Source organism: Entelurus aequoreus, linkage group LG16 (assembly GCF_033978785.1).
Source record: "Entelurus aequoreus isolate RoL-2023_Sb linkage group LG16, RoL_Eaeq_v1.1, whole genome shotgun sequence".
Classification (NCBI taxonomy): domain Eukaryota; kingdom Metazoa; phylum Chordata; class Actinopteri; order Syngnathiformes; family Syngnathidae; genus Entelurus; species Entelurus aequoreus.
In genome coordinates, this window is record NC_084746.1 from 42067475 (window position 1) to 42081013 (window position 13539).

Consider the following 13539-nt stretch of genomic DNA (forward strand, 5'->3'; position numbering starts at 1 on the left):
TTGATCAAAAACAAAACATTTGCCATCTTAATAACCTCTGTAGCCTCCTCGAGGACCGCCCCTACCTGCGCCGTACCCACCCCCTCCATAACCACCTCCCCTGTAACCACCTCCTCCGCCATAATTACCCCCGCCTCCATAGCCGCCACCGCCGCCCCCTCTGTAACCGCCACCGCCGCCCCCTCTGTAGCCGCCGCCCCCTCTGTAGCCGCCACCTCCTCTGTAGCCGCCACCCCCTCTGTAGCCACCACCTCCCTGATTGCCTCTTCCGCCCCCTCCATCAAAACGGCCCATTTTGGGCGGACGAGGGCCGTCCCCCATCCTGCACAGAGAGACCACTATAAGATGACAGCGTTGCGATGGTAAAATTAATGGACTAGTGTGGTTATAACAGCATGCTCACCTCTGGTTGCCGGCTACTAAGTTGATTCCGGCAGCGCTGGGTTTGGAGATGTGTCGGATGAGGTTGAGCAGGCGCTGGTTGGTCTGATCCAACTGAGAGATGTAGTCGGGATCTTTGGTCACTTCCACCACCAGAGCCTCCAACGCAGCCCTTAGAGCCAGGATGTGGCCCGCCGACTCATGAGGGATTCTCAGCTTGATCCTGCACACAGCCATGTCACGTGACCCACAACTTGTCAGCTCTGGCGTGTGGTCGAGTGCGTTCTCACCAGTCGTCCAGCTCCACCACATCGCCGTCGGAGGTGACCTTCTTGCAGGCAAACAGCAACAGCTGCAGAGGGCTGACGAGCGTCATCCCTTTGGCCGAGATCGCTCGTGTCCGAATCTGCGAGCAACATGGAAACATGCCAAACGAGTTCAAACCCGATGCTAACACTATGGCTATTGCCTGTATTCCGACATGACTTCTTCCCAGAAGTAAAAACAGTTGTGGTCAAACCAAAGCCAAAATAGCTGTTGTGCAGCAAGCAAACTGAGTGCGCAAGTGGTCTAGATCTTCGTTGCAAAAAAAAAATCTTAACTATGCAATGTATTAGATCCTTTACTTTATCAAAAAAACATCTGTTGCGTGATATCAAGGATTATCCGTCGGTCGCGTTCCCAAACATGTCAAACTATCTGATGCTCGAGACGCCATTCTTTTTTTTTTAACATTTGTTTTTCAGACATCAAATGCTGATTTCGCCCCACAAGTAAAAAAATAAAAAATAAAGTAAGAAACTACATACAGATGTCAACATAAAACCACATACAACTGCATTCCTGAATTACCTTACAGACATAGTAACGCACAAGTACAAAAAGGACTCATCAACCACCCACATTTCAATTGTGATTCAATCAGGGTTAATGTGGAGATCAGTTTCTCCTACAAATCTCCGAAAGGCACCCCACAGTTCTTGAAACTTTGCAGAACCATTCAATGTCAGCCTAATCTTATTCGATTTGAGAAAATACAGAACATCTTTAATCCAGCCTGTGTGGCAAGGAGGCGATATTGCCTTCCAATTTAACACTGAGTCTTTTAGCCAATAAAGTAGTAAATGCTACAAGATTTTTGGATGTGCTATGGGTAGATGACTGAGGTGCTACCCCAAATAGTCCACAGAGCATTCTGTTCAATCCTTTTGCCAGTAACCACAGACAAATTGGCCCCAGACACCATTTTACAAGACAAAACAGATGAAAACTTGGAGAATCATGGAGGTGGTGCGTTATGAAACACTTGTAGCAAAAATAGGTTTGAAGAAACACAAATAATATCAAATAACTGCTAAAAGTATATCAACCAAACCTTTAACAAAATGATCACTGCAAACTCATGCATTTTTTGACTCTTAAGACTGCAAGGGCATGCTACTTTTCTTGTTGTCTTTTCGTAAAATGTTGAAGTTTTCCGCCCTTCTTTACTATCTCTCGAGGAACTCTGAAGAAACGTTTATCCTATTTGCAATTTGAGCGATTCACAATTATTTTTCTTCGAAAAAAGATGCTGGCTTGACCACCGCGCATATTCAATGAGCCGGACGTGTTGCAAACAATTCAGCAGTTTTCTGGTGAATATGTTTTTATGCTAAGGTAATGGCTAACATAGTTAGCCTGGTGATGATGGCGGTCAACAATGCAATGCCTAATGATTCAAGGCTTTACCTTCTCGCTGAAGACAAAGAACGGCGACGGGTAGGTCATGTCATGGTTACTGAAAGGGCAGTTGACAGATGACTTGTGGATGAGGGCGTTGCGGCCTTCGGTGGTCAGGATCTTGCGCTTTTCCTTGTGGAAGCAAACATTAGGATAGGCGCCGTATGTCAGCAGGGACACCACCAGGTCCAAATTGTTGTCTGGTCCAACAGGGTTGAACATCTGGGTCATCAGACTCCCTGAGGGGGCAAGAATGTTACATTGAAGACATTGCGGTGTCACGCATGCAAGACCGGCGCCGCCTTCCAAGTACCTTCAGGAAATCCAGCGTTGACCAAGATGTCCTTCAGCTGGACTTTTGCTTCCCAGGTCATCCTCAGGGTGGCCATGTTGAGACGTTTGTGTTCACAGAAACGACCCTCGGCTTCCTCGCCGTTTATCCTGAATTAACAACAGAAGAAAGGTAAACAAAGTGCTCTTAAAGTGCGACCGTTGGCCAGATCACACCCACCTGACGTCGTCCCACGCCTGAAAAACAGACAACAGTGCCACGTGGTCCGAGAAGCGGGTGCCTGCAAAGTTCCTGTGGACGAAGCCCAAACGCTTTCCCTCGTTGATGAAGGGTTCCGGGAAGCAGGAAGCGGCCGAGATGGTGCACATGGCGTCGCCGACACTAGAGGGCAACGCACACATTTAAGGCCACATGGCAAAGTCAGCAGCTGGCCAAAAGAAAGAGAAATATACTGACTGGAAAATGCAGCCCATGATTATCATCTTCCCCAGACGAGGCTCGATGGGCAGCCGGGCCAGGATGCGGCCGAGCGGAGTCAGTTCGTCGTTCGTGTCCAGCGCGTCCAGTTCTGTGAGCAAACAACGTGGTTGTGATTAGGCCGATTCTGTCACATCACCGGTCTGTGTGTGTATATGACACCTCTAAGAGTGTGTTCTGCCTCAATGACCGCGTCCAGTGGCGGCGGCTCGATGGCTTTAGACAGGAAGTGTCCGATGGCGCCAAGCCTCAGCAGCTTGATACTCAAAGACACTTCATGTAGCGGCGTCCGAAAAATCTCAGGAGTCATGTGAGTGTCCAGTCTGTACACACGCACACATGGGGTCAGTAAATGAGGTTCTACAAGGTGTGTGTGTGTGTGGGAGGGGGGTCAGACCGTTCAAATCGTGCTTGACTGCAGAGATGGAAGCAGAACCCGGCTCGAACTCTGCCCGCACGGCCTTTCCTCTGCTCCAGGTTGGTCTTGGAGGCCCAGACGGTGGCGTAGTTGGTCATGTTGTTGTGCGATGTGAACAGCTTCACTTTCTGTCTACACAGCAAGCACGCCATAAGAACACACGCCATGAAAACAGGGCTAGCGTCAGAGTGTGACAAAACCTACTTGCAGGAGTCGATGACGTAGACCACATCATTGATGGTGATGCTGGTCTCTGCGATGTTGGTGGACAAGATCACCTGCGGTGACGAGATCGCCATGGATTGTTAGAGGTCACGTTGTTTCATTGTCAACAGTAGTGCTGCAGCGATCGGTCAACGTAATCGGGCGTGAAAATCAGCCGACTGCAATCTTTTGTGGTTTTACCGTTGACAACATATTTAGTTTTGGTCTCCCTTCTCAAATGACTGTAATTCACCACCTCACCAGTATGCATGTTGTGTGCACAATGCTGGTTAAATTGATTTAATCCTTTCTCCTGCCTTGGCTTACTGGTGTACTTTACGGATGTGGTAAAACTTCCAACATAAATTAGAAAGTAGTTTTATTCCACAGCACTTATATTTTCCTTCAAGCCCTGCTGTAAAAAACAAAGATGCCTTCTCTTGAAGAGACAGGAGTGTGCACTTTTGTTCTAACAAGGTAATATACATGACATAAATGGAATACATTTACATTGTTACAAGTTATTTTTATATTTATTACCACCCATCGCAGCATCGCCACATCGAGATTAGGGATGTAATGACATGTCGGAATACAAGCAATAGCAAACATTATTACCAACGTTTTTTTTTATATAAAATAGCTGAAAATAGACACTTTTAGAAAACCCACTATTTTGTATGTTTTGTGTTATGCTTTACTTATAGTGTTTTAATTGTAGCATTTTCTATTCTAATGGCTAAGCTTTTATTGTGAAAGCTTGAAAAAACATGGAGGCCTACAACTTTGTGTGGGTCAAGGAAAATGGTACATAGACTCTCCCGGATAAATATGCATAATTTTTGCTCGTGTAAGGTTACATTTCAAGATTTAACTTTGCGTCTTACGAGGAAACAAACAGCGACGACTATAGAACCCGACAGCTGGGAAATACTGAACGAGTAAAGTAAAGTATATTAAAAATTAGGCCCATCAACGTTAATGCATGTATTTTTATCGCTTTACCATAAATTAATGAAGATTAATTAGACTGAAGGCAGTGCGCTTTGCACAGGCAGTGATCATGTCACATGCCAGTGTGATGATAGAGCGATGTGCTCTGCGCCCTTCAAAACAAACTGACTGAACTTTAGATAAAACGGAGGTAATTCTTATCAGCAGTTCAGTAAAATAACTTTCCTGTATGACATTCTAACTACCAAATTGCATTTGTATCCAAATATTGGGGGTATTTATTAAGCTTTTTTTTCATGCAAGCAAATTACCTGTGATTAATAATAGTTCAAAAGTGTGATTAATCTGATTTAAAAATAATCACTTGACAGCCCTATACCAAACAAACCTTTAACAAAGTGCTCACTGCAAACTCATGCATTCTTCGACTCTGCTCCCTTGAACTGGAGTGCTATGTTTGAGAGCCTCTTTTGTCAGTCGTTTCCTAAAATCTTGCACTCTTCCTGATTACCTTTCGAGGAACTTTGAAGAAACATTTATTATTACATATATTTTTTTTGCGATTTGAATGGTTCATACAGCCGAAAATTATGCAAACATTGAAAATTTTTATTAGAGAAATGCTAAAATGCGCCTAGTACCCATTGAGAACAGAGCTAGTTTGACCACCACACAATTAATGAGCAGGACATGATGTCATGTAAATTTAAGCAATAGAGAGCAGTATATATTTTGGTGTTTATTTTTATATTATATTATATTATTGTTTCACTACCTTTTATAAAATGTGCTTCCAGTGGTTGTTTTCACTCATATTGTACATGGCACTGCAACTTTGCAAGTAAAAAGAAATGTTAAAATGTTAAAAGGCCAGACAGAGCATGTCTCCAGTTTGTGTTTATCATAATAAACAATCAACTGAGCATTTTTTTCTCGGCCTATTTGCTTGGATTTTACTGACGTCACGTCCAGCTCTCGTCCCGCTCATTAAAATATGCCTGGTGGCCAAGTTAGCTCTGTTTACCACTGTGTTCCAGCCGCTATTTAGCTCCTCTCAAAAGAAAAAAAGCCCTATGCTTGTGTGTTTTCGGCTGTACAAATCGCCACTTTCGTTTCAAGTGTTGCTAAGGCGACAGAGCCAGCTGGTATTGTCGCTCCACACAGGGGAAACGCACAAAAAAAATGTTCAACGCGTGAAGTAAGAGTAAACTAAAAGCTACATCCTCAATCCATCCATCTATTTTTCTACTGCTTGTCTAGATATTTTACAAGGAGGTGGCTGAAGCCTATTCCTGCTGCACTCGGGTGGAAGGGACGACTGGACAAGTCGACACCTGATAAACCGTCACACAGGAAATATATTTGAAGCCAGAGAAGCCAAACATCAATTTATGAGGTATTTACATTATTAAAAGTTATATTGTTAGTTTACTTTTCTGAGAAGCAACATTTTCCAGACTGATGTAAAAAAATTACGACTGTAGAGGACACTGCTTCCATAATGTAAAAGTTGAAAGACACTAAATTGTACATTATTTTTTTACCCTTGTTATACTGGATATTTACATTGTTACTTTAAAGACGTCAACTGTAATTTATTATTTTTAATATTTACTTGAAACAGTAGATGTTCCTGCACAATTATTTGCACTTATAAATACTTGTTTGTAGTACAAAATATGATTAGAACACTTTAGCATTATGCTATGTGTTCAATTACAGTAAGCGTGTTTATCCTAAACATTCCTGCCACTTCATTTTACACACTGTGGCATTTTTACCAAGCTTTTTTTTGTGGACATACACCGTAATGATATTCTCTGGCCTTAATACCGTGATAATATCGTACCGTGAGATTTTAAACCGTTACAACCCTATTTAACGCGCAACCCTACTAGTCGACTAGTCTGCGCAACCTCAAATGTGCAGTACCCTGAGGTCTTATTTTTAACCCTGCCATGCATGCCAGTTATTAGGCAGAGCAAACAATATTTTTAACAGATTTGGTTTAATCTGTCGATTATCCTAAAAAGGAGACGAAAGATTAGTGGTTACAAAATGAGTCGTGAGAGGCAGCACCAGACAACAGCAAGACTCACCTTGCGTATGTTGTCAGGGACGGGATCAAAAACCAGCCTCTGTTCTTCTCGAGGGATCTGCGAGTGAAGCGGGAGGACCCGGTACCGGCTACTCCCTGGAAACCAAGAAAGCTCTCAGTCAAGATTGTATGTGTGTGCACGGTCGCACAGTGGCATACCAAAGTGGGGATTGCATTCTAGGTGGCGCTGCATGGCATGGATGAGGTTCCAGCCAGGAAGGAAGATGAGCACAGCGCCTGACACCTGCAAAGTCTCTATGTACTTGAGAAGAGCTTCGACCAGCTCAAAGGACATCTCCTTCTCATTCATCAGCGCCATCGAGCGCTTGGTCTCCGGCGAGTAGTCAGACCCACAGATCAGGTTACAGTTGGTCTGCACACAAGCACGTCAGCACCAATGTGACAAGCTCACCATAATCGGACACACTGTACTTACGTCCTCGTCCTTTCCTCCTTCCTCATCTCTGTCCTTCTTCTTGCGGTCAGGCGGGGGGGGGATGAAGTTGGTCATCTGGATGCTATCCTCCAGGAAATACTCTGGACCACAGCAAGCAGCAGAAAAATGTCAAAGTCAGGATTTCAGAGTCTTAAGGGGGGAACGCATCATCGTTATAGTCGTCCATGTTACCTTGGACGGAGAAGGTGCGTCCAAAAACCTCAATGATTGGACAGTTGAAAAAGTACTCTCGGAACATACTGGTGTCGATGGTGGCGGACATGAGGAGGATGCGTACTTCTGGAAAAGCCTGAACTACATCTCTGAGGACCACCATCAGGAAGTCCGTCTGCGAGAACACACACAAACAGGTGTCAAAGGTCAGCCAGGTGAAAGTCGGTAGAGAAGAAAAGCTCACGTTGATGTCTCTCTCGTGGATTTCATCCACAATGACGTGACTGATGCCTCGGATTCCCGCCTCAAGTTTCCGCAGGAGCACACCTGGAGAAGAAAGAAGCGTGACGGCAACATCAAACCTTAGCTTACACTGCCAAACGTACCAACGGTGCAGAAGAGGATGCTGCCGTGAGGCCGAGGGAGGATAGACTCGAAGCGGACGCTGTAGCCACAGCTCTTTCCCAGATCTTCTCCTCTCTCCACAGCCACACGCTCAGCCACGGACACAGCGCTGATGCGTCTGGGCTGAAGAAGACAGGAAAGAGGAGTGACTGCTTGTCCAGCGGCTCGCCCGCAACGTGAGGCGTTACCTGGGTGACCACGATGTTGCAGTCGGAAGCTCGGCCTGACTTGATGAAGCGGTCAAGGATGTATTGAGGGACCTGTGTGGTCTTGCCGCAGCCCGTCGCTCCTCTGATGATCACCACCGGGTTGTTGTCTAACGTTTCCATGATCTCATCTTCAAACTGTTTGACAGGCAGCTGGTCGCGATCCATCAGCATCTGCACGACACACTTGAGTCATCCACGTGTCCTGAAGGCAGGTTAAAAAGCCAAGAAGGTCCACTAACCTTCTGCAGGTTGTCGTCGTGTTCCAGCTGATACATCAGTTCGTCATGAAGGTCTTTGCTGATCTGCTCCGGAGTGATCTATTGATGGGGAATTATCAAGATGTTATCTAATTTGCAAAATTGGCTATGACATGTCAATTTTTAAAGGCTAAAAAAGGTTGGACAAATCTTTGATTTAGTAGTCATTAGTACCATTTTATTGATCTAAAGAAAGCCTTTGATACCATTAATCATTCAATTCTACTAGATAAAATGGGAAGATATGGAATTAGGGGGCTGGCTGGTGACTGGTTAAAAAGTTATTTAACAGAGAGGGTACAGTTTGTTAAAATGGGTCAATTTTTATCTGATACTCTTGGCATTGCTTGTGGTGTCCCCTAAGGGTCTGTGTTGGGGCCAAAACTGTTTAATGTATATATTAATGATATGTTTAATACATCCAAAGTACTGAAATGTATACTATTTGCAGACGACACAAATATATTCTACAGTAGTGATGACTATAATGAGCTCATAAATACAGTGAACACAGAACTAAACATAGTAAAAAAATGGATGGACACAAATAAATTATCTTTGAATATAAATAAAACTAAGATAGTGATGTTTGGAAATCGCAACATAACATCTGAACAGAAAATAAGTATTGATGGTACCCAAATTGAAATCGTAAAGGAGAATACATTTTTGGGAGTAATAATTGATAGTAAACTATCATGGAAACCTCATCAGACACATTAAAACAAAAATCTCCAAAAGCCTCTCAATTATAAACAAAGCAAAACTATACCTCAATGAAAATGCACTCTGTACTCTATACTGCACCTTGGTACTCCCATACCTTACATACTGTGTTGAAGTATGGGGGAATACTTACCACAACACAATTCATCCTCTGATCATATTACAGAAAAGAGCAGTGCGGATAATTCACAACGTTGGTTACTTAGAACATACTTATAATCTGTTTATGCAATCAAAGTTGCTCAAATTTGATGACCTTGTTAAATATAATACATTAATAATCGTATATAAAGCATTTAACAAATTATTGCCGCCTAATCTACAACGTTTTTTTATAAGACGAGTTCAGGCTCATAACTTGAGAGGCTTTGGATATTTCTTATTGCCGAGAGCTCAAACCACTCGTAAACGTTTTTGTGTGTCTGCATGCGGAGTAGAACTATGGAACAAACTGGATTTACAACACAAGCAATGCCAAACTATTAATCGATTTAAACTATTATACAAACATGGGGTCTGGTTCAAGTACAGAGATGAGGGTCTTTAAATTGACCTGCTGCTATACTCTGTCTCAAAGTGTTAACATGTGCTCAATGTTTCCTTACCATTATTGCTATGTTGTCTATTACCATTACTGATATGTTGTCTATTACCATTGTTGGTATATTCATTATTCCTACATTGTTGATACAAATTATTGTTACAGTGTAATAATTATTGTTACCTGTGGTAATGCCACTATGATACAACATCTGTATTATAATCCTTGAACAAAGTAAGAGTGAAACTCATGTGAATAATCATTGAATGGAGAACTGGGGGTGGGATTAAATAAATGATCTTCTTCCCACTCCCTTTCAGGCAAAACTGGACAATCATGCATTACATACTATAAATTACCTTTTGCACTATATTAATTTATATTATGTGTTGTCAACTTTGTACTTTTTTATGTCGTTGCCTGAAATAAATAAATAAATGGAAAAAAAAAAAATCATATCTTTTTGCTCTGGTTCTCCATGTTTGCAGTTTTGGGGAGTTTATTTTATTTCTACAGTGTGATTTGGGTGCTCTAACAGTCCTTAGGAGAATACAAAAAACATCAGTCCAGAGCCTCCTGAACCCAAACCAGACATAAAAGACAAGTGCTCACAAAGGCCAGTGGCCCGTCATCGATGTTGCTGCTGGTCCACGGATTCCAGTTGACTTGCGGGGGCGACCACGGCACCACACCGGCGGCGCTCTGCCGCTGAGAGGGCTCAAATGTCGCCATCTTCATTGGAATCAGAGACACCGGGGTATCTGGGTTTGCAGGCTGGACAGTAAGTGAAGTTTTAGTTTAGTAACTTCAATCCTTGCTGAAAGAGGGCCCAGTTAGGTGACTCACAGGTGGCGGGATCTCGACTCCGAGCTCCTGGACGACCCCGCTCAGCTGCAGCTGAAGGTCGGGCGTCACAATCACGTCAAAGACATCCAGCTGGTAAAACAGAAACAAAAAAGGTGAGATAAAGTACACTCCGGGGTCAAAGGCCACGTTATGTTGGCTTACAGTTTCTCCTTCCTTCTTCTTGGTGACTCCAGAATAGGCCTCAATCACTCCCAGGTGGTACAACTGGCGCACCAGAGACAGGGCACAGGACTGGGCTGCCAGCTTCTTGTTGGAGCCATGCTCTCGAGCGGTCACACCTGCAGGGGGCGAAGTTACAGGCCACACTTGTTACCTTGACATAGCAACATGGATAGTGCATTAGAGTGACGTCTTACGTCGACCCAGATGCCTGACGAAAAGCTGCATCTCAGCGATGAAGCTCCTGCAAACACACGCACACACACACACAAACAAACAAACATATAGGCAAGCAAACACATACATACAGACTCGCACGAAGACACGCAGGCAGACAGACAGACGGACAGTTGGACAGACAGACAGACGGAGCTTTAGCCAACATGTCAACCAGCTGTCTTCAGCTCAGGTGGTCCACTCACCTAACCTCTGTGTGTTTTTCTGTCAGACTTTAAAAAGTTGCCATTCATCTGAGCGGTGTGGGTTTTGGGGGCGTGGCCCAAATACCTCGTGGTCTGCAGGGGACAGCAACAGCAAAACTCACAAGCAGACTCCAAAGCTAACGGGCCAAACCATGAGACTGCTTTAGCACATCTAAAGCTTGTCTCATGTCTTCCTTCTGTGTGAGTTCTGATGCACCGCCCCCCAGCACACTTCCTGTCTGCCTTGGTGCATCTCTCGAGGTCAAAGCGGAACGTGCACCGTTCGGACCTCCTTGACCTCATAGCAATCCAGCAGAAAAACACACAGAAGCTAGCAAGTGGTCAAAGCGCTCCAGAACCAGACAGACAGCATCAGCTAGTTTGTGAAGCAACCCCCTCCCTTGTTCAGTAATATGCTCAATGCTGCCCGACTGTTCTGGACTTAGTTGTTAGCGTCATGGTGCAGACCTGTTGTGGTCCGGCCCAACTTGGCTGTATTTATACTCAGCGCTGGTTTTCTCCTTCTGGAAGAACTGGTTCAGACGGGCCTTGGCATTCTCCAGTGTCCAGTTACCATGGAGACCAGCGTTCAGGTCCACCTCTTCTGACTCCAAAGTCTGCAGGAGATCAAAAACCGGGTCAGGTCAGTTGTAACTGCTGCTTCAATGTACATGCAGAATTTGAGCAGCGTCCTACCGCCTGAGCTTCCTGTTCATCTCGCTTGGCGTAGTATTCCTTCAAGTTGGCACCTCGCTCCCAATCAGCACCTCCTCCAGAGTTGCCCAGTCCAGTCCCATCTGGAACCATAGTTCCATGTGTGAATGGAGTGCTGGCTGCATCTACAAACACACAAGTGTTAGCTCTTGCTTGTTCAAACTCTGAAAGGTCACATGGTAAGTTGGTTTTCCCTCTGATCCCGCCTCCAAAAGCTAACGGACGGCCCAGATATGTACATTACCTTGTTCTGCCTTCACTACCAGGTGAGGAGGCAGAGGACCACCGGACGGCAGATTTCCCAACGGGACATTGTTTCCTCCCTCAGACTGCTGGCCATCTGGACCGCCCACACTATCAACCACGCTCACCTGCTGGACACAGACATGTAAAGATGCGTGCATGTTCGTTTGATGCATTTGGTACAGCCGCCGTGACTCACGCCCAGAGCCGGCACCTCAGCCGCGTTCATCTTTCCAGCTCGAACAAGGTAGTTGACAAAGTCCCGTGCTGCGTTGGTCTGGGCGTCCTTCTTGTTGGTGGAGTTGCCCATGCCCGTGTAGTTGTAGCCATCCACTCGCACCTGCAGCACAACCACACACACATCAAGTACACAATCAAGAAATAGTATGCAACTATCAAGTAGAAACTAAAGTTATAACATCTAAAAACAATAGACTGTGTAAAAATCAATAGCGTAAAAGATGAGCATACTTCACACAGGAATCTGTTTTTGTTGCCTGCAGCTCGGATGTCGTAGTTTGGGGTTAACTTATTCTTCCCGCACCAAGCATACAGGAAGTTCTTGATGTCCGCCATGGCACAGAAGAGGCCACCTCTTCTCTTGACGCTAGAATGAAGAGTTTATGCTTGACATTATTATAACAAAGAGGTACATAAACTCACAGGTAATTTGAGACACTAGCAGTATTTTACACAATGTTGGCATCTATAGTTATATTTTGATAAAGACGGGGGAAAAACGGCGTGTGCAACAGTAACAAACTTAGTAGACGCGAAATGAAATCATGAAATGCGACCTTACCCAAGCAAAAACGATGCATATTTATCCGGGAGAGTGTTAACTAATTTCCTTAACCTAGCCACACACAAGTAAGTTGTAGCCCTCCATGCGTTTCCATCTGTTTTGTTGTGTAGAATGGCGTTTGGAGCACAATAGTTTGACATGTCTGGGAACGTGACCGACATATAATCCTTGATATCACTCGACAAATCTTTTTTTGATAAAGTGTAAGGATCTATTCCATTGCATAGTTTGTTTTTATGCTCGTATCTGCTTTTTGCAGAAAGATTTAAGCCTCATTTGCACTCAGATATTTCGCACGCTGCCTTCTAGACAACAGCCATCTTGTCTTATTTCAGATACGAGTTTTTAACTCAGTCGCGGAATGAATCGTGCTCGTAAATTGAGGTACTACTAAACTGTACTCCAGTCAGCGGCGCCATGCTAACAAAAGAAACATATTTACGACCTTATCGGTGTTTGTGCCAATGCACAGAGCGTTTGTTAAAGCATAAATTAAATGAACATTATACTTGAATTACGCCATTTACGATTTTACAAGTACAATTCATTTAAACCCCAAGTAATCGAGCTAACGTTAGCCTTTTCATAGCTAGCGTGTGCGTCTCATCATTTTCCACCTTTTGGTGTCAAACGTCAAATGCCCAAAACCTCCACATCAATGTATCGATCATTATGGTGCATCTGATACTCACGTTTAGAAGGTTTCAGCTCAGAAATTATCAAATTGTGTACGTTAGTTTATCTTTCTGTGCTGCAAAGGCGACAGGCCGGGAAGCAGACTGCGATCTTGTTGGTGCAACAGCGCCTCCTTGTGCTACTTCTTCTTCTTTTAGTTTTTCTGGCGGGTTGCAAGCAGCCGTAACATAGAAGGTGCATGGCGCCTCTTACTGTACCGGAGTATGTAGCATGGGCTCGTTATGTATTATCTAATAATAATAATAATTTTATGAAATCAATCTATCTTTATACCTACCTATCTATATATTTACATACACCCCCCCATACAATCCAGAATATTCATATATACACTTATGT

General features: G+C 44.1%; 1 protein-coding gene across 2 annotated transcripts; it reads right to left on the bottom strand.

Annotated features, from left to right (window-relative positions):
- Window positions 1–27: 27 nt before the first annotated feature.
- dhx9 (DEAH (Asp-Glu-Ala-His) box helicase 9) lies at window positions 28–13354 on the bottom strand. 2 transcript variants are annotated; one of them, XM_062022927.1, is made up of 28 exons: window positions 13197–13354; window positions 12171–12306; window positions 11899–12039; window positions 11701–11827; window positions 11439–11581; window positions 11211–11359; window positions 10518–10564; window positions 10303–10439; window positions 10141–10230; window positions 9907–10068; window positions 8010–8087; window positions 7750–7941; window positions 7543–7684; window positions 7401–7483; window positions 7175–7331; window positions 6983–7083; window positions 6706–6919; window positions 6548–6642; window positions 3495–3568; window positions 3270–3422; window positions 3035–3195; window positions 2852–2963; window positions 2615–2776; window positions 2417–2544; window positions 2113–2342; window positions 672–787; window positions 404–604; window positions 28–322 (listed from the first exon to the last, which is right to left on the bottom strand). In XM_062022927.1, exons 2-28 carry the CDS (start codon window positions 12273–12275, stop codon window positions 28–30), a joined length of 3795 nt encoding a protein of 1264 aa, XP_061878911.1. In that variant the 5' UTR covers window positions 12276–12306; window positions 13197–13354. The 2 variants fall into 2 exon arrangements, with proteins under 2 accessions (XP_061878911.1, XP_061878910.1); XM_062022926.1 differs by having other exon boundaries at window positions 11701–11830.
- Window positions 13355–13539: the final 185 nt, after the last annotated feature.